At 43.8% G+C, this 26,871-nt stretch overlaps 1 protein-coding gene across 1 annotated transcript in view; it reads left to right on the top strand.

Annotated features, from left to right (window-relative positions):
- The window catches only part of ank3a (ankyrin 3a), a gene marked incomplete at both ends in the record, with an annotated part of 91,941 nt that overhangs the window by 60,352 nt on the left and 4,718 nt on the right, over window positions 1-26,871 (top strand). Inside the window, 14 exons of the mRNA XM_080550313.1 lie at window positions 4,782-4,905; window positions 8,952-9,054; window positions 10,096-10,146; window positions 10,890-10,996; window positions 13,420-13,644; window positions 13,975-14,129; window positions 14,263-14,474; window positions 14,697-14,904; window positions 15,379-15,475; window positions 16,340-16,568; window positions 16,749-16,874; window positions 17,084-17,206; window positions 18,498-18,524; window positions 20,356-20,437. Of these exons, the coding sequence (XP_080406439.1) occupies window positions 4,782-4,905; window positions 8,952-9,054; window positions 10,096-10,146; window positions 10,890-10,996; window positions 13,420-13,644; window positions 13,975-14,129; window positions 14,263-14,474; window positions 14,697-14,904; window positions 15,379-15,475; window positions 16,340-16,568; window positions 16,749-16,874; window positions 17,084-17,206; window positions 18,498-18,524; window positions 20,356-20,437 (1,869 nt within the window). The remainder of the gene's footprint in view (window positions 1-4,781; window positions 4,906-8,951; window positions 9,055-10,095; window positions 10,147-10,889; window positions 10,997-13,419; window positions 13,645-13,974; window positions 14,130-14,262; window positions 14,475-14,696; window positions 14,905-15,378; window positions 15,476-16,339; window positions 16,569-16,748; window positions 16,875-17,083; window positions 17,207-18,497; window positions 18,525-20,355; window positions 20,438-26,871) is intronic.

The raw sequence follows: 26,871 nt of genomic DNA, 5'->3' as shown, positions 1-26,871 counted from the left end.
TAGAACATACTTGCAGTGCCTCCTGCCCATCTTGTAACAGTAAAAGAGCAGTCCATTAATAGCCAGAGGCCTCCTTCTCTAAGCTGCTTACACAGAAATTCAGTAGGCAGTTTAAACGGTTGATGTCACTGATCCAAGCTGTTGCCTTCAAAGGTGAATCAACCAGAGAATGTAGCAAGTCCACCTGACAGGGGAGGCTGGTGGGGGCAGAAATCGGAGGGACGGGCTCACTGTGTAATGCATGGAATGGAATGAAGAATGGTGTCAAACATGTGTGTTCCATGCATTACAACAAGCCCGTCCTCTGATTTCCACCTCCACCATGTTCCACTGACCTGTGAGCCTTTCGTCTCGTTTCTTTTGCTTGCCCTGACCTATGTTTGGTGTTTGGTGTGTTTGGTGGAGCTTTGGTTGGTTTTGTGCTTGACTTGTGATGCTTACCAGTGGAGGCTGGTGGAGAATTAAATCGGAGGACAGGCTCATTGTGATGCATGGAATGGAATGAGGAATGCTCGGTGTTTGATACCATTCCTTATTCCGTTCCGTGCATTTCTATGTGCCCATCTTTTGATGTCAACCTCCACCAGCCTCCCCTGATGCTTACCAACGGGACATGTACAGGTACAGACCTACAGAGAGAAATAGGATGCTGCTTGAGTGACAGGTCCTCCATCTTTGTTTTTAACTGCATTTACTACCGCATACAACAAACCTACCTTTGTTGACGGACATAGATACCCTACTTGTACCTATGTATTATAATCCAGTTGTTATGTTGAATGCTGAGAGAGTACCATTGCTGTAGATGGAGGTGTTTTGGAAGCAATGACTAGACACTTCTGTAAAATTGATGAGTTCATGCAGTGTTGCTTAGGTAACTGTAGGAAGGGGTGTGGAGTTTCTGCGTCAGTTGATACTGTTAGACTCAACAGGTTACATACACACGTGCATGCATGCACACGCACACACACGTATGCTTACACACGCGCGCGCGAGCACACACACACACACACACACACACACTATACAAAACACTCTCCTGTCGGCTGATCAGACATGACAGTGACTGTGGTTGCTGAAGGTTTATAAAAACAAACACACTGCAGTTCTATCCAAAGCCCTCAGTGCCAGACAGATCAAAACATACTTTCTACCTCGGATTTCTGCATAAAGGATTCTAGAACCTAGGATTCTAGAAGGATTCTTTAACGTTCTAAAACGTTAGTGTGTTCTAGAATGTTAAAGGATTGTTAAAACCACCATAAGGATGAATGGTTGATAAAAATAATAATCATAATCATAATACATTTTATTTGTATAGCGCTTTTCCTGCAAACGTTGCAGCTTAAAGTCCTCCAAGTGATTAATGCTATAAGTGACCCAATAATAAACAGCAATTTAGTAGAGTAAAGAGTAAGATCGCAACTCCTGTAGAAATGTATTAGACATGTGATCAACGGTGGTAGATCCGGCCGTAGATGAGGAATCCTAGAATGTGTTAGTTAGTCCTGTCCTAAGATGTCTGTATGGAGAGAGTTTCCACCTCTCCTAATCCTCTTTAGAGGACTATTCAATAGAGCAGTGCGTGGTGGGTGGCAGGTGGCCATGGAGGGTCAGTCCTGGCCTGCTTTTGCAGCATTGTGTCCAGTGCTCCTAGCACACCCATCCCACAGCACTTTCCTAAAACGTGACAGCAGCTGGTGAAAGAGGGAACAAGTCGGCTACCGAATGTATGTTCAGACTTTTATTCTGAAAATGTTTAATAAACTTCAACGTTGTTGAAAACCAATGACACACTCGCTAGTCAAGCCAAAATATTGCAATGCAATGGATTCGGTGAGTAATCCCCACTACTACCTAGTTAGTGTAGAGTAGTGGGGATTACTCACCGAATCCATTGCATTGCAATGTTTTGGCATGACTAGCGAGTGTGTCATTGATTTTCAACGACATTGACATTTATTTACATTTTTCTGAATAAAAGTCTGAACATTTTGATTGGTTGCCGACTTGTTCCCGCGTTCACCAGCTGCTGTCACAAATCACAAACTAGTGCCTAAAGTCCCACTGCACTGTCGTAGGTCAGTTTCACAGGTCAGTTTCACTGTGTTATGTGTTATGTGTCTATTCTATTCTACACAGTATGACTGGATTACAGTGTCGTCTGGTGGAGGTAGAAATCAGAGGATGGGCTCATTGTAGTCCATGGAACAGAATAAAGAATGGTATCAAACTAGGCCTATTTGATACCATTCCTCATTCCATATCATGCATTACAATGAGCATGTCCTCCGATTTCTACCATGACCAGCCTCACCTGCTGGATACTGTAGGGGGCTACTAGTCGTGAATGCATGTGTAACAGAGGTGGTTTGGAATCCTGCTCTTGTGGTGGTGGGTATGATCAACTGAAGTGTCGCCTTGAATCTTCAGGATTTTCCTCATGGTCCATAGTAGATACTTGGGTCTTCCACACTGGGTCAAACTCTGTCTGTCACATACAGGCACTTTGAAGTTGTCAATGAGATACTTTCTTTGAATGGTTTCTTAGGCTTTGTTTGATTATATACACACTTAAACTCAAGCTGACTTTGAGACGTAGTTTTCATGTGAACCCGTTTGGTCTAACTCTAACCTATACTCAAAAACCTTCTCAATAGTAAAATGTGTGGTTTAAAGGAAAGAGTTGTGCAGTATCAATAGGCTATAAACTCTTAGGGAAAAGGGCTTTTCATTTGTCCCTGTAGGGGAACCCTTTCAGGTTACAAGTACAGTAAATCCCTTTTGGTTCCATTTGGAACTCTTTGTGGAAAGGGTTCAACGTTGAACCCAGATGGGTTGTACATTGAAGCCAAATGGGTTCTTCAAAGGGTGTACCTACAGGGGCAAATGGAGAGCCCTGCTGTGGTACTAACAACATGTTTCTTCTAAGAGTGTAGGCTATTGGAGGCTACTGGCTGAGAATGAAAAGTGACAAAAAGAAGAGATGCGCCAAATACGTCCCTACCCTTTTTTCTTAGTTCTTGTCCACCCATTTGAAATGTTGCCAAAGTTTCTACCCCACCCCCACCCCCACCCCTCCTAAGAAAAAAAATGACCCAGGAGAGATTTCAGTAGGTTTGGTTGTCCTTCAGAGCGTCTCTCTCTCTCCACCAGTCTCCCCCATTGATATAAATGGTCTCCCCCAGCAGTTTATCTCTCCTTCATTGAAGCCTTTTGTTTACATTCTGGATTAGGATATCGTATCAGATTACATCGCTCTCTCACCTAACTATTCAAATGCGACCCTTCTCTCTCTGCCTCTCTTCTCACTGCCCATGCAGCGTGTGTTGATGAGGGATGCTATCCGGACTAAAAAAAGGCTCTATTTCAAATTCAACTAAACCAGTTTTTTTGCTCAGACGCTTACAAACGATTGCGACCTAAACCTCGCTTTGCAATTGCCGCGACCCCTAAATGGCTTCTATTTGTACTTTTTCCGCTCAGCAATGGTCTCTACTGGTAGAACTCCGCATAGTTTGAACTTTATTTGCAGTGGTAAGCGGTGCAATCCGCCCCTGCATCAGCTCCAGTCCAGCAGTAGTGTCCCAGCCCGGACACAGAGACAGTCCCTGGCCGAGAGCACAGCTGAGTGGGACGTAGGGCACATTCGCCGTGTCTTGTCATTCGACATCCACATCCACATGGACTGAATTGGATTTCACTGTCGTCACTGGATCTATCGGGGGAAGAAGTTAATTGTTCTTTGGGGGCTATTGGAATATAAAAGACAAAAAACGGGAATACTATATCAAGAGTGTTACAGGACACAGGACATGGCTGCTTTTGGAATACTATGTAAGTTGATAAGGCTATACATTTGATGGAGAAATGCTGTCGAGGGGACGAACGAGACGTGGTGCATAGGGGCTATAACCCAATAGTTGATGATGGGTGAATGCTGCGCATAATTGGACTGTGCATAATGCATATACAGGCGGGAGAGCTATTTGGGGGACTGTGTGATGAAGGAGAACGGGGAAAGGTGGCTTATCAGTTATCATCATGACGTTATTAGCTTGCTAATATTCCACACAAAAAAACACAAAAAGATTACTCACCCGGTTTTGGCGTTCTACAGTCAATAGGCCTGTTATTTAAAAATGTAGGGAAAGCGTGCTTGAATGGAACAATGTTGCAATGTTGTAGCACAGAGCATTTTACAGCTATAGTGTGTGTGTGTTTGCTCGATCCGAATTGAGTGCGGCAGTACGCGAGGGTAGGACAGCCGGGGGAGGGGCTGCGGTGGAGAGTCGGGGCAGAAATGTTGCAGGAGAGCCGATCGGGCATCCAGGACCTCGAAGAAGGGGAGAGAAGCATTGAAGCAATGTGTTTTTGTTTTCTCCCCCTCTGCTTATCGGAGTTGCTGTTGCTGCTTTGAACCGTTTAACTTTGTCCTCTGCTGCGCTTTGGCTTGAGTGTCGCGGCTACAAACTGCGTTCGGCTTTTCACAGGAGAGCTATTCTGGGCTATGATCAACTGTACCTCCATCCAAGCTAGACTTTTAGGCTACTAAATGTCAGTCTCATTCAAAAGCATAAGTGCACTGATGCAGTTCAATGAATAGCCAAATGCAGAGCCTACTTGTTCAGTAGTAGACTTGCAGTATTAAATGATCGAGGGCCTGTTATTATTATTATTATAAAACGGGACGCCGGTGGAGATATTTTTGAGAGTGCCGCAACATTCGGCCCCTCTTTGCCTGCCCTGGATTGAAATAACGGGAGACTTTTTTCCACCAGGTGAGGATGCGATGACCGGCGACACTGACAAATACCTGCGGCCCCAAGATCTCAAGGAGCTGGGGGACGACTCTCTCCCGCAGGAGGGGTACATGGGTTTCAGCATCGGAGCCCGCTCCGCAAGGTAATAACGTCTGATCCTCTTCTTATCTTATCTTATGACGTTGTAGCCTAGAGGTTAATCTTGACCGTGATGTCATGTTTAGCATTCCCACTGCAGTTGTTCATACACACAGATCTAAAGTGTCCTCCTGAAATGTTCAACTAAAGTGTGGGCTGTAGTTTGATCTCACTTTATTTGGAGTCAAAGAAAGTTGATGATGGAAAATGAAGCATCATCATAACTGCTAGTGATGTTGCCATGATTCAGCATTATAGGCTATGAGCGTCTTACAGGGTGGTGTAATTGACTATGGTGAATAACTTTGACACCTTACACTACTGTAGTGTCACTTGTAGCCAAAAGTGTTTGACTCAAACATGTAGGCTTTAGAGTACGCCTATGGGTAATTGACCAGTGCCACTGTGGAAAAAAGACTATGCTAGGCTAATAGTATTCAAAGAGAATATAACTAGCTGTCAAGAGTTGCCTGCCAAGCGCAAAACTGGCAAGCCCCAAATGAAAGTGCATCACCACATTTGATGAGTATTGTGTGGGCCACAGCACATCATTGGCTGGCTATTGTGATGGCCCGGACAGCTGGCACATGCATGGTGATGCTTGACTGACTGAAAACAACAACATTGACAGGAAGCAGCAAAACAGTGGGACAGCCGAAAAACACAACTGGTGTTTAACACGAAAGCAGCATCAGCTAAGCCATTAAGCCAGGCACTAATGAATAGAAGAAATGTGTTTGTCATTCAGTCAACATTGGGTAGCGGAATCATACCAGATCGAACCGTATCGAAATGACTAGTAGGGTTCAAATTGGGTTTGCGTTGTCAGCCTGTTGAGAAAGTTCCATGATGTTCATGTGATCAATTTCTGTGTGTGCCCAATTCGTGATTAGAGATACAGTAAGTTGTCTGATTCTCATTTAAGGGCTTAGCTACAGGGAATGTCAATGTTCACAACCAAGTGGTTTAGTGGGCTGGCTCTATCAAGTATGCCATAATACAGAATAGACTCTACTTATCAATGATAGCCATATACCATTCATACTGTACAGTTTTGATACTGTTATCATATTTGTATGCTGTTATTTTGCATTGCAAAATGTGTTGCTGACATGACTGCAAGGCTGTTGTGCTGTATTGGCTCAGTGAAATATTGTATTGATTAATGAATGAATGATGCTGAGCAACTCTTTACTTTTTCTTAACCATGTCATTGGCCTTGCATGGTTTGCTTTCAGACTGGGCTACACACTCATGAGACACACACACACACACACACACACACACACACACACACACACAAACACCAATACACATAAATACACACATTAACAACACACTCACATGCAGTATCAATGTGCACACAACACAATGGTATGAGCTCAGTCTTGAAGCATAACCAATGCAAAAGAACAACATCAATGTCATGGAAAAAAAGACCCACAGCACCTCTGCTTTTAAAGTCCTACAAATACTTTGCTTTTTACTCTCTTCTATCTTTCTTTTCTTTTTCTTTTTTTCTCGCACTCTGCCTGTTTCTCACTCTAGCCCTAGGATCAGGTAAGAGCTGATGGCACAATCACCATGGAGAGGTTGGTGGTGGTGGCTGCCTCCCTCCACCAGCCTCCCCTGCAATCACTGTCTTTGTTCCCCTCCCGTAACCCCCATCCACGCCGTACGATGTGACTTCATGACCCCTTACTCATCTTTGTATGGTTCTCGTGTTTGGTGTCAGTCCTTTTATTTTGGTCAAGTTATATTGAGCTCACTAATATATTTTTGTCCCATACTTTCACCTTATTTTCTCATCAGTCAATATAAATCCCTCATCGTGTTTTCCAAAATACCAAGTAGGCTAGTACATAACCCAAGTTATCAATAGCGGTAGTTGTAACATAAATGAGAAAATGAAGGTGACAGTTTTGTGTGATGTAGCGACTGGTTATTTGGTTTGAGCTGTGTTCATTAACCCTCAGTTTTGTATCGTCTGGTTAAAGGTGGCTCTTTTTTGTGTTGCCACTTAATGTAACTTCCAGGGATCAATATGTTACACTCCATACTATTCAATCAGTATTGCATCCGATTGAGCCTATAAAATGATTGGAAAAAGTTGTATTCCTCAAAAACATCCTGGTTTTCCTCAAAAACGTCCTAGTTTAGGATGACCCATTCTGGTATGCAGAGATGGAAAGTTCAAGGCCAAAGAAGGCTTGTTGACTTAAACTGTACTGAATAGCCTGTGATCAGTCTGACGAATGACACATCAATGAAACACGGACACACACACACGGCTCACCTTAGATCTCTCTAATAGATGACAGGACAATGATACACACACACACAACCACAATAAATCTCATTTTCGCTCTGTTGTTATTATCAAATAACAATGAGTCTGAGATTGAAAGAGGGCGGGGGAATGAGTATGAGTGATGAGGAACAGCACTGACAAGCAAATAGAGAGGTAGAGGAACGGAATGATACAGAAAGAGGTAAAAGAGGAGAAAGTTAGAAGAGAGTGATATTAAAAGTGAGTGATTATAAAGAGGGAGAGAGTGAGTGAAAGAGAGGAGGGAGAGAGGAGACTTCCGTTAGCTAAGTGCATCGTGAAAGTTCAATCGTAAAAAAAAAGAAGAAGAAGAATTGCTTTGCAAATCAGACAGAATGGAATTTAATTTGTGAGAGGGAGAAGAGAAAAAAAAACGTGAGGACTTGGCGAGGGGGAACTGTGGAGAGTGAACTCTAGAAGGACGACAGACAGAGGGGAAAAAGCAGTGCTGCGATGACATTTCATTCAGGCCCTGTGTAGTTGCTTAGAAACTTCAGCAGCAGTGCTGAATAAAGCGCTTCTCTCTGCTGAATAGCATGCCCACTCAATGTTGCTGAGCTGTGCAGTTTCTCTCCCTCTCTGGACACACACATACACACACACACACACACACACAGATACACACACACACAGATACACACACAGATACACAGTTCACACAAACATGCACAGATATACAGTGCGCACACACACACACAGATACCCAGTTCACATACACACACACACACACACACATACAGTTACAATAGGTTTGGGTTAACACATGGGTTAACACATACAGTTACACTAGGTTCACGCGCACACACGTAAGAAGTAAGTAAGAGAAACACCCAGAGGAGAGCAGCCTACTGCGTATTGTCAGTGTGTGTCTGCAAAAGCAGGCGAACTCACCAGCACTCACTTAGCAGACCGCAGCAAGACTGAGATAGACAGGAACAGACCCAATCTAAAACAGATCCAGGTCATCCACCAAACTTAGATACAGACAATCTTAGACCATCTTTAACCTAATGTTTCGTTTGATTATATTACCTCCTGAGTACAAAATAGATGAGTTATAACCTATTCGAGACTACATTTGTGGACTCTTTTATTTAGTTATTCCTAATAATCCGATTAGATTGAATTGAAGTCTTTGACATTTGGTTAAAACCTCAGATTAGACATTTATATCATCTGTGCTCTGCAGTCCTATTCACAAATATGTGTTTGTTTGTAGTTTAGGAGCAATAACTCATTCAGTGTTCATGTATTCTGATACATCTGGTCCAGGCAAGGGTGGTGGAGGTAGAATTCGGAGGGCACAAAAAGACACACAGACACTTAACACACCTCCATACCTGCTATCTCTCTTTCTCTCTCTTACACACACACACACACACACACACACACACACACACACACACACACACACACACACACACACACACACACACACACACACACACACACACACACACACACACACACACACAAAGATACACTCTTCCCCTCCCTCTCTTTATCTCCCTCCCAGTAAAAACAGACTGAACTCCCTCTTCTATTTCCATCTCTGAATAACACCTCTCTGTCCCTGGCTGTGGGCACTCTAATCTTCCTCTCTACTCTACACTGTTTGGTTCCCTGGAGGTTGCATGTAGTAATGGACTCTTTTTACTTTTGTTTGTTTTTGTTCTCCTGCCCGTACATTGTCACCCGCGGTGTTGCGTGGTAACATTTAGCCTCCGCTCCTTCAGTTCGGATAGGTCCAACACCCTCAACAGGAGCTCCTACGCACGGGACAGCATGATGATCGAGGAAATCCTGGCCCCCACCAAGGACACAGTATGTACCTCTTAGATTCTAACACCACTCTCTCTCTCTCTCTCTCTCTCTCTCTCTCTCTCTCTCTCTCTCTCTCTCTCTCTCTCTCTCTCTCTCTCTCTCTCTCTCTCTCTCTCTCTCTCTCTCGCTTGGTTAACTTTGACAGATGGGTTGGATGATGGATTTCTCTTTTTTCCGATCAAGGTCAACGTATCTTTGCGAGTAGCTTGTCGCGTTTTTGGGGATTATTTTAGTGAATGTTTATTTTATGCACTTACAGGCCATGAACAGGAAGACACCTAGTCTAAGGGCTTTAGTTAAACATCCCGGCCGTCTCATAAGGCTTCCCAGCCGTCTTGGGGAAATGTTTGCCAATGTTTATCTAAGAACATGTTGTGGTGGTGAGGATTCAGGAGCTAAAACAGGAAATGACCAGCAACTCAAGTAACTTGATGCGCTGTTCTGTAAACAGTATTTGCAACTTCATCATCAACCAACAAATTCCCAAGATTTGTTACTATAGTTGGCAGAAATATGCATAAGTTCTTCCACCTCTACTGCTATATAAGCAAATGTTTTGGCCCTTGTATGAGAACACTTGCAAAAAAGTAGCTCTCTCACTCTTTCCCACAACTTGATAGTTAATTCAACACAAGAGCCCTGTACTTCCCACCATGTTTTGAGGCACCAAGTTAACAACAGTCAAAACTGTAGTTAATATCTGTTTGATGCCATCATATGATCCCTCAATTTGGTCTCCTTGGTGTTTTGTGATGTTTAGGTCACTATCAGATTGACTTCTACTGAAAGTTGCTTTGTTGTGATGTTTGCCAAGGAACTAGGGATCCTATGGGCCAAGCAACTGCAGTGACTGCAACCTCACTCCAGTTTGAGTTGCCAGACAATGTCCAGGAGTTGGGAAAAAATATGACATTCTGTGGAGAATTATCTCCATACTGTACTTTCTGTCGATGAGGCTTGTCATCTCCTGGTTTATCTCTGGTTCCTAAATGAGAGGAAGTCTTGTCTATGGTTTCTGATCTGTCTCTCTTCTCTCTTAAGCTGCAGAGTGTCTGTAAAGACATTTCCTACTTGGTTGACCCTCTCAATAAGGTGTGACTTCATGGCTGTGCTCTGCTCATTCTCCATCTGGTCCTTTGTCTTTGTTTGTTTGTCTGTTTGTTAGGCCTCTGTAGACATATTTTCATGTCATTCATTAGTACTGGTCTTAGTGGGGTACATTAATACTTCTTGCATTATCCCATGCTACATTTGGTCACCACGAACTCCCATGATTCATTTTCATACAAAAATAAACCATTGTTTTGTTTGGAACTTTCACATTTCTTACTTTGAAAAGGTCCATCAGTTTGCATTTGCATGTGTCGTGTTACAGGTGTCAAAGGAAAAAAAAGAAATATCTCTTAGAGCAACTGTCTTAATATTCCTTTTAAAGGAATGACATATTTTCATAAATTAAAAATGTAACATCTGTCTCACAATGCATATTTTAGACTAGCCAACAATAATGTAACGTTTTGTTTGATTTCATTATTAATATTCGATATATTTTCTATTACATTTTGTTATTTTATTCTGTTACTTTTGAGGGGAGGCTTCTCAACAAGCCCTACCGGGTTTCTTCACCGACCTGCACAATTTGCCTTTTTCTTTCCATTTTGTCTTTCATTTCTTATTGTGTGTGTGCAAATCCTAAATAAATAAATGGTCAGGGTAATGTTTGATGGTTAGTCTTCTTAATGATTAATCTGATTTACCTGCTCTCTCCTCCTCCCTCTTTTCCTTCCCCTCCTTCTCTCCCCATCTCCTCTTTTCCTCTCCTTCTCCTCTCTAAGCACTTGGCCGTGACTCGGGACTACGACACAGAGTGTCTGAGACGCTACAGCTGGACCCCTGACACCATGGACCACAGCAACACTGTGTCCAGTCCCATCCACTCTGGGTAAGAACCCCGGCCCTCTGAGCTGCACCACAATCACACCAGTCAAGTCAAGTCAAGTCAGCTTTATTTATATAGCACGTTTACATGCAGCAGTGCTGAACCAAAGTGCTTCACAGTTGTAAAATAGATAAAATGCAGGAAATAAATAAGATGCACACAATACAATGCAATACAAGATATGGTAAAGTTAAAAGAGAAGATAAAAGGACTAAAAACAATAAAACAATAAGAGCCAGGGACCTACAATAAACCTACAACACCAGGCAGGGCTTAATGCTGCAGACACTGGATGGTGATACTGTTTACTCTCCGTGTTAGCTGAATACATCTAGCCAGACTGGTATATCAGAAGAGTGGTGCCAATGAAGGGGGACATTTACTATTGGCTAACACTGATGGAGACTCAAATAGTCTCTAAAACACACAAACCTATGGAGCAAGTTGCCAGGCAACCGTGTGCTTGGCTGGCTGGCCAATCTGACAAGTAGTGCTAGCTTAGATTAAACATATTAGAACTGAATAGATACTGCTATTTCAAACGTGAAACTTCTTAGTCATACTGAAAGTTTTGTGGTTAAACCAATTCAAGAGAGAGATTTTCTAAATGTGTGGTAGTATTGTTTTACTTGAGAGTAGGCACAATGTTTTGGGGCTGAACATTTTTTGTTATTTTTGTCTTGTATTTTTGTATAATTGAGTTATTGTTAGCCCCACCCCACTTACATCTCTTAGTCCAATAATATCATCAATATTCAGTAAATCAGGAAGGAATGTTTGGGACTTGGAAGCCTCCAGTAATTTCATTTGCTCAACTCTTCTAATTTACCACTCCTGGCCTAGCTAGCAGTTGTCCACAGTGAAATACTGTAGTGAGGTCCTAGCTGAAGTAGTTAATTGTTGCTCATACAGCCAACTGGGTTGGGGTCAAATGCTGATGTCTTGTACTTTGGTTGCTCTATTCTTAATACAAAATAATCAATGTCATAAAAGTGCACTTTGTTCTTTCAAATGAATGCTGCCGTGTTTGCATAGCATGTCATGAAATGTATTATGATTAATTACTTGTGCAGGAATGCCATTTCCTTTTTTGTTCTACGTTCCTTTTTTGTTCTACGTTATGTCAAAAGCAGCTCATGGACGTTTGCCTCTTTACAATGCCCTCCATTTTTTACATTTACCTTGATTTCACCCCCATAGTTCTTGTCCTTTTGTTTTCCTTTCACGGCAAAATGCATCAGATCCTGAGAAAGCGTATTGATTGTGCCTGTGATACTAAATCAAGTTTTTTTTTTTTTGCCTCCTGCGTTGTTTTGGTTTTTATTTTGCAGCTTGTCCTCCCCGCTTCCTCAGTATGACTCCAGGTGATGATTGTATCCCGTGATGTCACCGTGATGTCACAGTGATGTCACAGTTTCACTCCTACTCTCTAGCTCTCTCTATCTCTCTCTCTCTCTCTCTCTCTCCCTCTCTGTGTCCTCATGTCATCGGTGTGGTCTGGTCTCTTTCAAGTGCAACACATAGGCCTATATGAGGCTAGGCATAGGCACACATACTAGGTATGTGAAGAGTCCCACACTTACTGTAGAGGAGACTGTACACAGTTCAGGTAGCTCCTGTAACAACCTAGTTACTCTAGATTAACACAGAATGGAAATGTAGGGTATCTTTATGATGGTTCCTGTATCTTTGGGTTTTATGTTTTTATTGCACTTTAACAGCCGGTTTGGTACAAGGCATATCAACTGTCACCTCTCTTGTTTGTTGGTAGCCTGCTAATACTACACGGGTGTCCAGTTTGCACTATTACTAACAGGATGCCCACAGTGTGTGTGTGTGTGCACTTGCCTTTTCAGAACGAAACATGTCACATATTTAACACATCATCTTCATTTGTGAAGTCATGTAGTTCTGACCTGGGGTGAAACATTTGTGAAGGTGTTGAATATCGGTCACTGATCAGTGATCACAGCTTCAGAGTGATTGAGCTTGGCAGGAGACTCACCTTTTGTGCCCTAAACTTGAACTAGACCACCTAGGTCTTTAGCCTGGACAGCGTCTTGAGTATAGTTGAAGACGTTAGTTCAGAGTCTGAGCCGTGCTAGAGGTCAGAGGTGAGATCTGCCAGGTTTGAAAACTCAAAGCGCCATCTCTTCTCTCTCGACTCTCTCTCTCGACTCTCTCTCTCTCTATCTCTTTCTCTCTCATTCTCTCTCTCTTTCTCTCTCCTGTTGTTGTTCCTCTTTTTCGGAGTGTTTGGGTGTACGGTGCTCACAGCATGGGATTCGTCCTCACTTGTGTCAGTGGCCTTTCTCTCTCTCTCTCTCTCTCTCTCTCTCTCTCTCTCTCTCTCTCTCTCTCTCTCTCTCTTATCCCCCGCATCCCTACTTCCTAGTCCCGCGTAACACTTATTTCTGCACGGGCAGGTTCCTGGTCAGCTTCATGGTGGACGCCCGTGGGGGGTCCATGAGGGGCAGTAGGCACAACGGCATGCGCATCATCATTCCGCCCCGGAAATGCACAGCGCCCACACGCATCACTTGCCGCCTGGCCAAGAGGCACAAACTGGCGTACCCACCGCCCATGGTGGAGGGAGAGGGTCTGGTCAGTCGATTGGTGGAGGTCGGCCCTGCTGGAGCCCAGTTTCTGGGGTAGGTTCTTCACTTTTCTTTCTTCCCTTTGGTTTACGTTTACATTTATGTCATTTAGCAGACGATGTTATCCAAGGCGACTTAAGTACATTTGTGTAAAGTAAATTAATCAACTACAGTCATTAGTCACTGTAAGTAAAACCTTTGATAAGAACAAGTGCCATCAGCATTCACAGTGCTAGAGAAAGGAAGAAAGCAGATTGTTAGTTTTTAAATTAGTTTTCTTTTATATTTTATTTTGTGTCTCTCTTCACCAAGCTCTTTGCTCTTATTGGTATTCCCATGTGAAGATCCACCATTGTGGCTCTAAAATACTCTTTTCCATTCTAGACCTGTGATTGTGGAGATTCCCCATTTTGGCTCCATGAGGGGCAAGGAGAGGGAATTGATCGTGCTCAGGAGCGACAACGGTGACACGTGGAAGGAACACCAGTACGACTGCAAACCAGACGACCCCACTGTGCTTCTGAATGGAATGGACGAGGGTAGGTTACCCCCAACTCATCACCACTGCTGTTACTAAAATGGCTTCTCCAAGACACTGAATTGTATTTCTTTATACAGGGGAGATTTTATTGAGACATGGAGAATCATTAATCCATCTGTTTCCCCCAACAGATCTGGACAGCCCTGCAGAGCTGGAAAAGAAACGTATCTGTCGCATCATCACCAGGGACTTCCCCCAGTACTTTGCGGTGGTGTCCAGGATCAAGCAGGAGAGCAACCACATGGGTCCAGAGGGCGGAGTCCTGTCCAGTATGACCGTGCCCATGGTTCAGGCCTCCTTCCCACAGGGGGCGCTCACCAAGAAGATCCGTGTTGGCCTGCAGGTCTGTGCTCCAATTCAATGACTTTTATCTTTAGCAGGTCTGTTGGTTTATTATTGATTGAGCTTTATTTATTAGCTATTGAGTGGCTCCATGATATTGCAGAGTCTGTCTTTAAGGCTGTACTATATTTTGACAAAATAACCAATTTGTCTTTTGTCAAGATTATACTTCTTTACTTCTATCTTTTACCTCTCCTGTGGTCCTCCCGTCACCCTTGTCCAGGCCCAGCCCGTTCCTGACGACATGGTGAGGAACATCCTTGGCAACAGAGCCACCTTCAGCCCCATAGTTACCGTGGAGCCAAGGAGGAGGAAGTTCCACAAGCCCATCACCATGACCATCCCTGTGCCGCCCAGATCAGCAGAGGGTGCCCCCATTGGACACCGAGGGGACTCCACCCCCTGTCTGCGCCTCCTCTGTAGCATCACAGGCAAGTTCAGCAGGCTTTTACTGAACAACGTTGAGCTAAAGGGATTGACAGGATGTCCAAACTGTGGATTTCTCTTTTTCAGAACAAAACAAAGCACCATCAAATATTAAACGCACCCTTCTCATTTGTGAATTAACTAAGTTCAAAGAAACAAGGGATTTACCAGTGGCAGCTAAGGGATTTTTTCGCCCAACTCAAGCTGATTTCTACTTTCAATTGCCGATCTGTGTGAATTGTTCCGGGAAAGCCTGAAGGAGTCATAGAGAGATCTAGTTGTCAGATAAGAGAACAGTTTCCCACACAGCGAATGACTCATAATCACCATAGAAGAAGCAGCTGGGAACCTATTTCCTGTAATATGTGTTTACAATGATTTTTTTTTTTTTTATAAGCTCCATGCCACTGGGCGTGAGTGTAGCAGGTGTGTGTTAGTAGGTGGATAATGAGGGATGGGGGGGATTGTTGTCTATCCAGGGGGTACTTCACCCGCTCAGTGGGAGGACATCACAGGCACCACCCCACTGTCCTTCGTCACCGACTGCGTCTCCTTCACCACCAACGTGTCAGCCAGGTGAGGCCACCACACACACTTGCACACACACACACACACACACACACTTGCCTTGCACACAGCCGGTTAACATGTTACTGAGGCATGACTTGGCGTTGTTAGTGGCCAGAGAGAATTTGCCAAGAATGTTGAGTTACTGTAAATGGAGTCACGTCTGCCCTAACTTGATTGGAATCATGTGGCCACAGTGGAGAGACTGATATTAACAGAGCGCTCTCCTCCTCGGCTGTTGGAATTAGATTATTTTAGTCTGGTCATGTGCCTCAGGGCTTCTGGATCTCTGATGGAACTGAGGCCATCATTGAGAGAGTCGCTAGGCTTTTGATTTGATAAAAAACAGAGATTTTAAATATTCTGCAACATTTTTGGGACAGTTGCTTAAGACATTCCACAGCAGAGGGTGGAAGAGGTGGCGACATATTTAGCTCAGAGTCGTGTGCACTGTGTATTATATAACGGCCATCCAACCATTACATGTTTGTGTTTTCTTTTCCTCTTGACGTTAAACTCAAAAAGGAAAGTAATATGCCCAACCACTTGATTCGGTTCGGATGAGGGTAAATGTTTCATAACCATTTAGATTTATAACGATATAATTGTATATATGAACCACTCAACCATCCTCTTACCGAACTGTTTCTTTGGCAGACTTCCACGTGCTATATGTGTTAGGTTTAGGTTAGTGTATCTGCACCTATATAAAGACAGTTTGTACACAGTTTTATATCACTCCACTCCCCCACCACCCCCAACCCAGTGGTCAAAAATCACATAGATTCAGCAGTGTGGACAACAAACAAAACAAAACTATGATGAATTGAGCTGTACTCAGCCAGCTTTCCAATGTCCCCTCTCTTCCCCCAGGTTCTGGCTCGCAGACTGCCACCAGATTCCTGAGACGGTGAGTCTAGCGTCTCAGTTATACCGGGAGCTGATCTGCGTGCCGTACCTGGCCAAGTTTGTGGTGTTCGCCAAAATGAACGACCCCGTGGAGTCCCGCCTGCGCTGCTTCTGCATGACGGACGACAAGGTGGACAAGACTCTGGAGCAACAGGAGAACTTTGAGGAGGTGGCCAGGAGCAAAGACATCGAGGTGGGTCGGATTTCTGTTCAGGGATATACTTTAAATAAACACACACACACACACACACACACACACACACACACTCCCACACATACAGTATGATGTGATAACTCAGGTCATCTTGTCGTCATTGCCCCTCATCGGTTGCTTGACGGACTCGACATGCTCTTTTTGATGTGCCCTTCACAGGTGTTGGAGGCCAAGCCTATCCACGTGGATTGCTATGGCAACTTATCTCCCCTCACAAAGAGTGGACAACAGCTGATTTTCAACTTTTTCTCCTTCAAAGAGAACCGGCTTCCTTTCAACGTGAAGGTTAGCACTATGATGTAGTATAATCTTATTAAGTATAATAAGAGCATGCTAGTAAATGTGTTTCCTTTATGGAATTATGTCTGGAGATAATCATCCTTCAAACATGCTGACATGCGGAAAACTGTAATGCATTAATGCATCATGTCTTAAAGAGACTGTAGTTGTTGGGTTGCTATCAATCAGTATGTTGTTTCGCTGCTGCTCCGTAGGTCAGAGATATGGGCCAAGAACCATGTGGCCGACTCTCGTTCTTGAAAGAGCCGAAAACCACTAAAGGTCTCCCACAGCTCGCCATTTGCAATTTGAATATCTCACTGCCAACTCATAAGAAGGTAGGCTACGCGTTTAAATGGTAATTTCTCTGGTACCATATCATGTCACCCCACATGTAAATGAATTGGAAGATACTGTAGAGGACGTAGAGCAGTACTGTCAGAAACGAGACGTTGAACGTAATTTGGTTTAGAATGCCTGCTGCTTGTGTCTTTTATCTGTGTCTTTGCCCATGCCGATTGTGTCTTCCCACAAAACACATTCAGTCATACACACACACACACACACAATATAGTATATGACTTATTTGCTTGGCTCAAGGTGCCACTTCATTTGTTTCACTATGTGGTGTTCATACATAAAAAAACAAAAGAAAACCTCTGAATTCAGTTGCCACGCTTTTTGCTACTTTGCTGGGCCTTTGGTGGGTTTTGTATACCTCCTATTCATAGCTTTCATGTGACGTCACAGCATAGTGGAAACGCCCACCTGACGGGCAAAAGGCACTTTTTGCAGGCAAAACCTACGGGCAAAACCCACTTTTTGCGGGTTAATAACTTTGATTTCCCGTGGGTTAGGAAAATAATTCCAACGTGTCCGGATAGAGTAGAAGACAGGGAATCCAACACTATTTGAATGGAGTCGATCCTCCACTCCTATCACCGTGGACACAGCAAGGAGCGAATTCCCGGATATAAATATTCCCTCGCCTCGCTGACAGCGGGAGTTGGGAGTTTCGTCCAGCAGCCGGTGAACGCCCGGTTGATCGAGTTTCATATTAAAAGTATATCTTCTCGGGGTGTCAGCGCGGTGGTTAAGGGCTCAAAATGACCGTATACTGATGGTGAATTTAGCAATAATAGTCTTATGTTTGTACCACCTCCATAACCGGTGTTATTCACGGGAAAAGCCGGTCAAGGAGGCACCCTTTGCAGGTCAATAACTTTGATTCTCCGGGGGTTAGGAAAATAATTCCAACGTGTCCGGATAGAGTAGAAGACAGGGAATCCAACACTATTTGAATGGTGTCAATCCTCCACTCCTATCACCGTCGTGTATCTTGATAGTTCTTCATGAGTGAGGTGGTCTAAATAGTAAGCAGCCATGTTGAGCGATGTTGCTATGATACTTTTTGCCCGTCAGGTTGGTGGTTGCTAGGGAAGAAACCACGTGACTGAAAGCTATGAATTCCATGGCTTTTTCCAAGCCCATATGTTTTGCTACCTCTCAACCTCTCCATTCTCATTTCCTGTTTTTTATGTCCACCCCCCACCACACCCACTTTAAACCACCCCGCTGTCCATTGTGTCATCTCTCTCCTCTCCTGCAATGCATCTTGGGAACCAACAGGACATGGAGTCCGATCCTGATGATGAGGTAAATAGATGAATCTTCATCATCGCATGGACTGCATTGTTGTTGTTGATTTCTTGCTGCTTTATTGCAGAAGCTAGCTAGCGGCTATCGTATGATTGCGTGTGACGGTGGTTCTCTTAATTTATATGCGTTTAAAAAGCTTTTGCCGCGAATATTTTGTAAGTCATCGGTGAGAAGTGAAGTCATTGTAATGCATGAATAGAGAAGACATTTTTACTCTACGGATTTCATTATTATTATTATTATTATTGTCCTCATCCCAAGCCTAGTGGAGCGATTTGTGTACTGCACCCCAGCTTATTTTTCCATTAATATCTTTCTTCACATATGTGTTCAGCAGGCTAGTAGAAAACACCCTGCACAGTATTATTAGATAGATAGAGTGATATAGATCAGGGGAGGCTGGTGAAGGTACAATTGGAGGATTGGCTCCTCATTCAATTTCCTCATTCCGTTCCATGCATTACAATGAGTCCATCCTCCGATTTCTACCTCCACCAGCCTCCCCTGGTATGGAGATATTTTTGGATGGAAGATAGACGTGGATAAATTGATTGCATATCACCAATACTCAATCTTTTAAAAATTATTTTCTCTGATTGTGTTGGAATACCTTTCATTACCATTAAGTCCTTTATTGCACAAAATATATGTATATAGAAATAAACTAGGATTTAGTCAGAGGAAGATGAGTTTTCTCTTTTATTTTATTGACACATTAAAAAGGAGGTAGCTAACACATACATTACCTTCCCCCTGTGCAGTAAAGCTGTTATTACCAACGTAACAACATAATATATTATGTTGTAACGTAGCAATAACATAGTAATGGAGTTGAGGGGCATTTGTTATTAAACAAGTGCAAAAGTGAACAATTGCATTACTATGCAATTAAGAGGCAATCACGGAATGTATCATCAATGTAACAACATATTGATAAAACAGCTTTATTACATGAATCGAGAGTCAGACAGAGAAATGAAAGGCAAGTGGGGCTGAAGGGTGGTTATCCATCAAGTATATTTCACCAGCGTCGCAGATTATATCAACAAATACGAGTTATGGAGGTGCTTGGATGGATGGATGGATGCAGGGATTTCAACCGTCATTTCCTTTCACACAGGGAATTGAATGCACACTGCTCATTTGCCGTCGAATAATGCCATAATGCCGTCGAAAACATCATCAGCTGACTCTGATTTCGTGCAACACGTACAGCTTGAGATGTAAACAAATGGCAGGGTGGATAGGGAGGGCAGAGCGGGGAGGGCATTACAAGCGGCAACAGGGAACACTTTAGGGGGGGTTGAGACTCGCTTACAACATCCCATGCCCTGTGTTTACTTCATACGCCCCCCAGGAATCTCAATCAAGAGATGACACTCTGGGTTCCGAGATGCATCAGTCACTGATAGTGTGTCCTCTTTAGCTGATCGATTTTCAATATCAGCTGCATTCTTGATGTTAGCTGGGAGACATTTCATTGGAGTACTCCAAATCTAATAAGGATGCATGTGTTTCGTTAAACTTTAATTCATAAATGCACTTGTAAGCCACCATGCCACCAAGGTCACACTTAAACTCGCCAATCAGAGGAAAGCGTGAATCTTTTAGTCATCCATCCTCGAAGGTCACTTTATAACACAATCATCTGCAGTGTTCTCTACACAACAACATGGACACCCACACTGCAGAATGATATTATTTCCATACCAAAACCATTAGGTGGGATAAATTCTGACCGTAGTGTCAAAAGATACAGAAAATAAAATCTGAGACAATCTATAATATATCATAATTTAATACTTTTTGTTGTTTTTGTTTGTTGCAGACTGAAAAACCAGACCGACGTCATACCTTTGCTTCCTTAGCTTTGCGTAAGCGCTACAGCTATCTCACCGATCCTGCAGCGAGTGAGTTTAACATTTTTACTTTCATTAATCCTCAGTTGAGAGATAATATCAATTTATTCTTTCAAGCTTATAGTGTACGATATTGCCGTCATATATGATATGCTCATACATTCATAGTGTAGAAATATGAGGACTTTGCATAATTATTGTCATCAAAAACATCATAATCCACAGCCATCTCTGAGAATACACCCGCTTGGTTGACTGTGTCTTATACTTTGCCCTCCCACCCCATACTGTGAAATATATGTTCCTTGTTTCAAGTGTTTTTGTTGTTATTTGCTTAAAGTTACACTTTCCAACATTCAAATGTTCATTTATTATTTTGAAACTCATGTTAAATTTTTATTGGTGACATTTCACATTAGGTTGGCCCATATCTACTTCGTAACTCAATGTATTAACATAATGTTACACACATTGGTATTGTTTGCAATTGCATAGTGATGCATTCATGCAGTATGGGTTGTTAGTACACAATTGTACATTTGAGTGTCCTTATTCTACTTGTATAATAACACAAACCACTCAACTGCATTAATCATGTAATTACTATTACTTCTACCAGCAAATTGTTATTACAATGTGGTACTACAGTGATTACAGGTTTGGGGCAACTTAATGTGAAGTGCTCCTAAATTATTATTTTGAATCATGTCTCATTGTTTTAGAGGGCACCTATTGGCTTTGTGATTGTGCAAGGCCTTATTTAATTTCCAAGAGAAAACACACTGGGTATACACTACTATCAATGTTGTGTCATTATGTGAACGTTATCTACAAATGATAGATTTGCCACCTGAGGATGTGGGCATTTCCCCTCACTGATCAGTATCTTTAATCCCCCTGTGTTTTTTTTCCTCATAAAAATCACACCCTGACTATGTTTATGCATCAAAGCTCTTCAAAGGGCGTTGTGGAGTAATTTCTGGCATTGAAAACAAGAAAAAGAAAAAACGTAACGGAAAACACCAACATATGTACTAAACATATAAAAGGCACTGAAGCAAAGAGGCAAACAAACTTAGCACATCAAAAGTCAATAGAATGGTTGGGTAGTTGTTTTTGTGCTTGTCTTTTTGTTTTGCTTCATATGCTTCATTGTGTGATACCGTGTATCTTTTCAATTTCTTGACAGATCATTGATCTCAAAAAAATATTTGTCATGTCGCCCTTACCAATTGGTTAGATGATAATTCACATTTCATAACTTCACCATTGTATTATCCTGCTAATTTGATTGGCATTGTTGTGACTAACTCAACTTTCTCTCTCTGGTTTTTCTGTTTTATTTCAATTATTTTTGTTGAATTTACGTTAAATCCTTGGTTTGCTTATTCAAGAAACAACTGATCGCAGCTCGCCGAGAACACAGTCTACTGGCTACGCTTACAAACCTGTCTTTTCAACGAGATCTTATCAGGCGTGGTCGGCTGTTCCTGTCGCCATCGCTGGGCAAGCCAAGTCTGGTTTCGGCTCCCTCTCCAGTTCGTCGTCCAACACGCCCAATGCCTCTCCACTGAAATCTGTATGGTCCATCACCTCAGCGTCCCCCATCAAGTCCAACATAGGCGCCTCACCGGCCTCCCCAGTAAAGTCAGCTAGCGACATAGCCTCCCCCATCAGGTCCTACAGGACCATCTCATCCCCTATCAAGACTGTAGTTCAACAGGCTCAATACCCAGTTCAGGTCACCTCCACTCTCCTTTCATCGCCAGGCAAAAGTGCACCAGACCCTGTTTCTGTGAAGGGACTGGCAGCACTGTCCGCTAGAACCTCTCCCATCACCACGGGTGGGGGCTGTCTGCTGGAGAGATCATCGATCGCCATGACCCCACCTGCCTCGCCCAAATCCTCCCTGAACATGTACAGCTCAACTTTGCCATTCAAATCTGTCATGGTCGGCTCTGTTGGCACAGTATCATCGTCTCCGATAAAAACTGTCCCCGGCCTCTCGTCTGTCCGGTCCAGTGCAGACACCTCAGGACCATCCAGGAGCCTCTTCTCCTCCCTCTCCTCACCAATCAAATCCAACAGTGCTCCCAGTGCTGCAGCTCTGATCAACGGAACAGTGTCGCCCACAAAGTACCGCTCCTCCTCCCCAACGTCCCTACTCTCAAGCAGCCTACAGGAAAGGATACAGGCAACCACCAATTTAGCGACAACAAGTGTAAACGCAGCCTTCGATGAAGTTGAGAAGACTTTTAATTCCTGCTCTGCCGGCTATGGCACTCTCAAGTCTCTGTCCTCCTCGGCCTCGTCCTCCTACCAGTCTATGAGATCGTCAGCCTCCAGTTCGCTATATGCCTCCCTAAGGTCCCCACCCAACTCTACCACCTCTGTCACATCTAGCACCATGACTGTCCCTGTGTATTCAGTTATAAATGTGTTGCCAGATCCCCAGTTTAAAAAGCTCCCAGAGGTGTCCAAATCAGCTGCGGCCCTCTTGTCCCCTCGAAAGACAATGCCCGCTGAGGCAAATATTCAAGCCCAGTCATCCTTTGCCAAAACTCTCTCACCAGTCAAATCCCCCTTGTTCATGTCCTCGGCTGCCCTAAAATCCACAACTTCATCCCCTCTGTCATCCAGCCAAGAGATACTAAAGGACGTGGCTGAAATGAAAGAGGACCTGATAAGGATGTCAGCCATCTTGCAAACAGAGACAAATTCAGCCTCCAAGGGTTTCCAGTCTGACTCACCCAAAGAGGCTAAAATAGAGGATGAGGAGCCTTACAGGATAGTAGAGAAAGTGAAACAGGACTTGGTCAAAGTGAGTGAGATCCTAATAAAGGATACAGTCAAGGATAGCAAAGCTGCTCTTAAAAAGAGTGCAGCAGAGGAGGTGCAGTTCTCAAAGGTGCCGGTGGATCCCCAGCAAAGCAACTGGAGTTATCCACCAAGATATGAGACAGTTGTCCCTCAAATCAAAACAAAGACCATATCAGACAGAGATTTTAACCTCGCGAAAGTGGTTGACTACTTGACCAATGATGTTGGTAGCAGCTCTTTTTCCAAAATGGCAGAGGCAAAGCATAGAACAGATGAGGGTAGAAGGGAGGGAGAGGAGAAGCAGAAACGTATTTTAAAACCTGCCATGGCACTGCAGGAACACAAGCTTAAAATGCCGCCCATTAACATGCGCTCCTCTGCTTCAGAGAAAGAGCTCTGCAAACTAGCTGATGTGCTATTTGGGCCTGACACCATGTTAGAATCTCCAGACGACATCTCACATGACCAGGACAAGAGTCCCCTCTCAGACAGTGGCTTTGAGACCAGGAGTGAAAGGACTCCCTCTGCCCCCCAGAGTGCGGAAGGCATGGGACCTAAAGCTCTATTTCAGGATATACCCATTCCACCTGTGATCACAGAGACTAGGACTGAGGTTGTGCATGTCATTAGGAGCTACGAGTCCCCGGAGGACACAAAGCAACACATGATGGAGGATGCCAGGGCAGTCAGATACCTCGATGCTGAACCCAAAGGGTTAAATGCCTCACCTCAGGACCAAACTAAATCTTTTCAGATGAAAGTCAGCCCTGAGGAGGACTCAGTGGGCAAAGGATTGCGTGTGAAGGAGGAGACCCACATCACAACCACTACCCGAATGGTGTACCACAAACCGTCCAGCAAAGACAATACCTCAGAGAGGATTGAAGAAACAATGTCAGTGCATGATATCATGAAAGCTTTCCAATCAGGCAGGGATCCGTCCAGAGAAATTGCTGGGCTTTTCGAACACAGGGCAGGCAACGATGAAAGTTCACAAAGGGGTCTCGAAGACCAAAACTCCAAACCCAAAGTTGAAAGAATAATTGAGGTTCACATTGAGAAGGGCAATAAAACTGAACCAACTGAGGTCATCATCCGGGAAACCAAAAATCACCCAGAGAAGGAGATGTACTTCTACCAAGGAAACAGTGTAATGAGAGAGCTGCCTCATAGGGTGGACATGGACAGTGTTTCACGGCATGAAGAGGAGGAGCCTGAGGAATCACTCCCCTGTTACCTAGAATCCTCCAGAGTAAACACACCCATGTCTCAGGAAGAAGACAGTCGTCCGAGCTCTGCGCAGCTCATGGCTGACGACTCGTACAAAACCATGAGGCTATTGAGCCAGCAATCTGTAGAATACAATGATGATGAATCGTCAGAAGTCAGAGGAGAGTCCTACAATTTTGCAGAGAAAATGCTTCTCTCTGACAGACCGGACTTGTCTCACTCTGACACAGAAGAGTATCTAAGAGAAAGGTCTCGTTTTCACTCCCCGGATAGGAGTAGTCATAGTGAGGGAAGGCCTACTGGATCTAGGACAGAGTACGTTTTGAGGTCATCAAAGAACGCATCAGAAAGATCTAGCAAAATGTCAAATATAGATGATAACTATGACAAACTGACTCTTTTGCAGTACGCTGCAGAGCCGGGTAGTCCAAAGCATTCTGTTTGGATGCGTGTCACGGACGACAGACAGGGTAAGAACAGAGAACAACTCATTTATGAAGACAGAGTAGACCGGACCGTGAAGGAAGCAGAGGAAAAGTTGAGTGAGGTGTCTCAATTTTTCCGTGATAAGACAGAGAAACTGAACGACGAGCTCCAGTCCCCTGAGAAAAAGTCCCGCAGGTCAGACTTCAGGGAAACACGATCTGGTCCCAGCTCTACCCACAGCAGTCCTGAAAGATCCGCTTATCGTAATGGAAGTAGTGGTGAGGAATGGAGCAGAGAAAGGTTAAGAGACAGGTTTGGCTCTAATGATAGGAAATGTGCTAGCTTACCGAGCAGCCCAGAGAGAAGAGTTCTACTGCATGTAGATAATGATAATGACAAAACAAAACAGGGGGAGGGCATTTCTCAGGGCAATGTAGGTGAAGCCTCTAAACCTTTTCAAATGTCATCTTCCAAAGTAAGTGCTGTTAGGCTAAAATTTGAACAAGAGGCACAAAAGCAAGAAAAGGGTCAATGGGGACAAACTTCAAGCTCCCCAGTTAGAAAACTACAGGACAGTAAGCTGCCTGTGTATCAAGTTTTTGCTGGCTCAAATATCCCCAAGGCACCAGACAGTCCAGGAAGTCAAAGGAAATGTCTAGATAGTGAGGCTAGAGGGCCTGTTAGTCCTAGTACTAATCGGTACATGTCCTCCTCTCCCAAACATGGCACAAATGGGAAAGACCAGGAAGGAACCAATATCTTCAAGACTTGGGATGGCCATGGAAATGGCAACTTTAAACCCCAACCGTCAAAACTCTCTCACACCTTTATTCATGATGCATTGAAAGATGGAAATGACAGGGATTCCCAAAGAGAACCATTGTGTTTTCGAGATGGAATAGCCAGTAAAGAAGAGACGACCAAGAAAATAATTTACACTGAGCTTGTAGTCCAAGATAGTCCAAATAGTGCAGATTTACGCAATGCCAGTCTAAAAAAAAACTCGGAATCGCAAATTCCTGTTAGAATGCAGTCTAATTTTTCAGAGAATCACCAATCCACTTCATTAAAGTTAGATACCTCTGTTAAACTGTGTGAAAAGACAGGGTCACATATACCTACTTTAGCTAGAAATCGGTTACACAGCGGCTCTGAAGCCAACAAATCTACTCACGGCTCATCAGTAGGAAAATCCACAGATTCTTTAGATAGTAGCCAGTCAAATGTAGTGTGTAATGGTATTGATAGCGACCTAGTAGAGTACTTGGACCAAGTAACCCCTGTTGTTGTCACTGAGGGATTCAAAGACATAAAACCATTGCCTGTTTATGTTAGCATACAAGTGGGCAAGCAAATCGAAAAAGAAACCGCCTCTGCGCAGTTGGGAACATATAAAAAGATAGTGAGTCATGAGAGCCGGACCATACACGAGACTAGGGGAGCGTTTTACGCCGTTAAACAAAAACAGCCCCCATCTCCAGAGGATGATACACTAGAGCAAGTGACTTTTATGGACAGCTCTGGTAAAGGTCCTGTCACCCCTGAGACACCAAGTTCTGAGGAGGCTAGCCTCGCCTCGAGAACACCAGACTCTGTGATTGGATTCATGCCGGGCATGCCCAGTCCAATCCAAGAGGAATCTGAGGAAGACGAAGGAAAGACCTACATCTTCATGGAGTCTCCACCGGACAAAACCAAGCCAACCTCATCAGAGCCCTCGAACAGGAATCATGAAACGGCAACCATGAAACGACCCAAAGAGAAAAGAGTCGCATACATCGAGTTCCCCCCACCCCCACCTTTAGAAACTGAGCAGTCTGACCCAGAGAAGAGGGGGTCTTGTGCCTCCTCAGAGGCCGAGACGGAAATGATGGAGGTCAATCTCCAAGAGGAGCATGATCGGCACCTCTTGGCAGAGCCAATCATCAGGGTGCAGCCACCGTCACCCGTGCCACCAGGGGCAGACGACACAGATTCTAGCGACGACGAGTCAGTCTTTCATCCTATCC

The sequence above is a fragment of the Nansenia antarctica genome (assembly GCF_963989245.1).
Source record: "Nansenia antarctica genome assembly, chromosome: 1".
Classification (NCBI taxonomy): domain Eukaryota; kingdom Metazoa; phylum Chordata; class Actinopteri; order Argentiniformes; family Microstomatidae; genus Nansenia; species Nansenia antarctica.
Note: the sequence above shows the minus strand (reverse complement) of the source record. Positions and strands in the feature narration are given on the sequence as shown.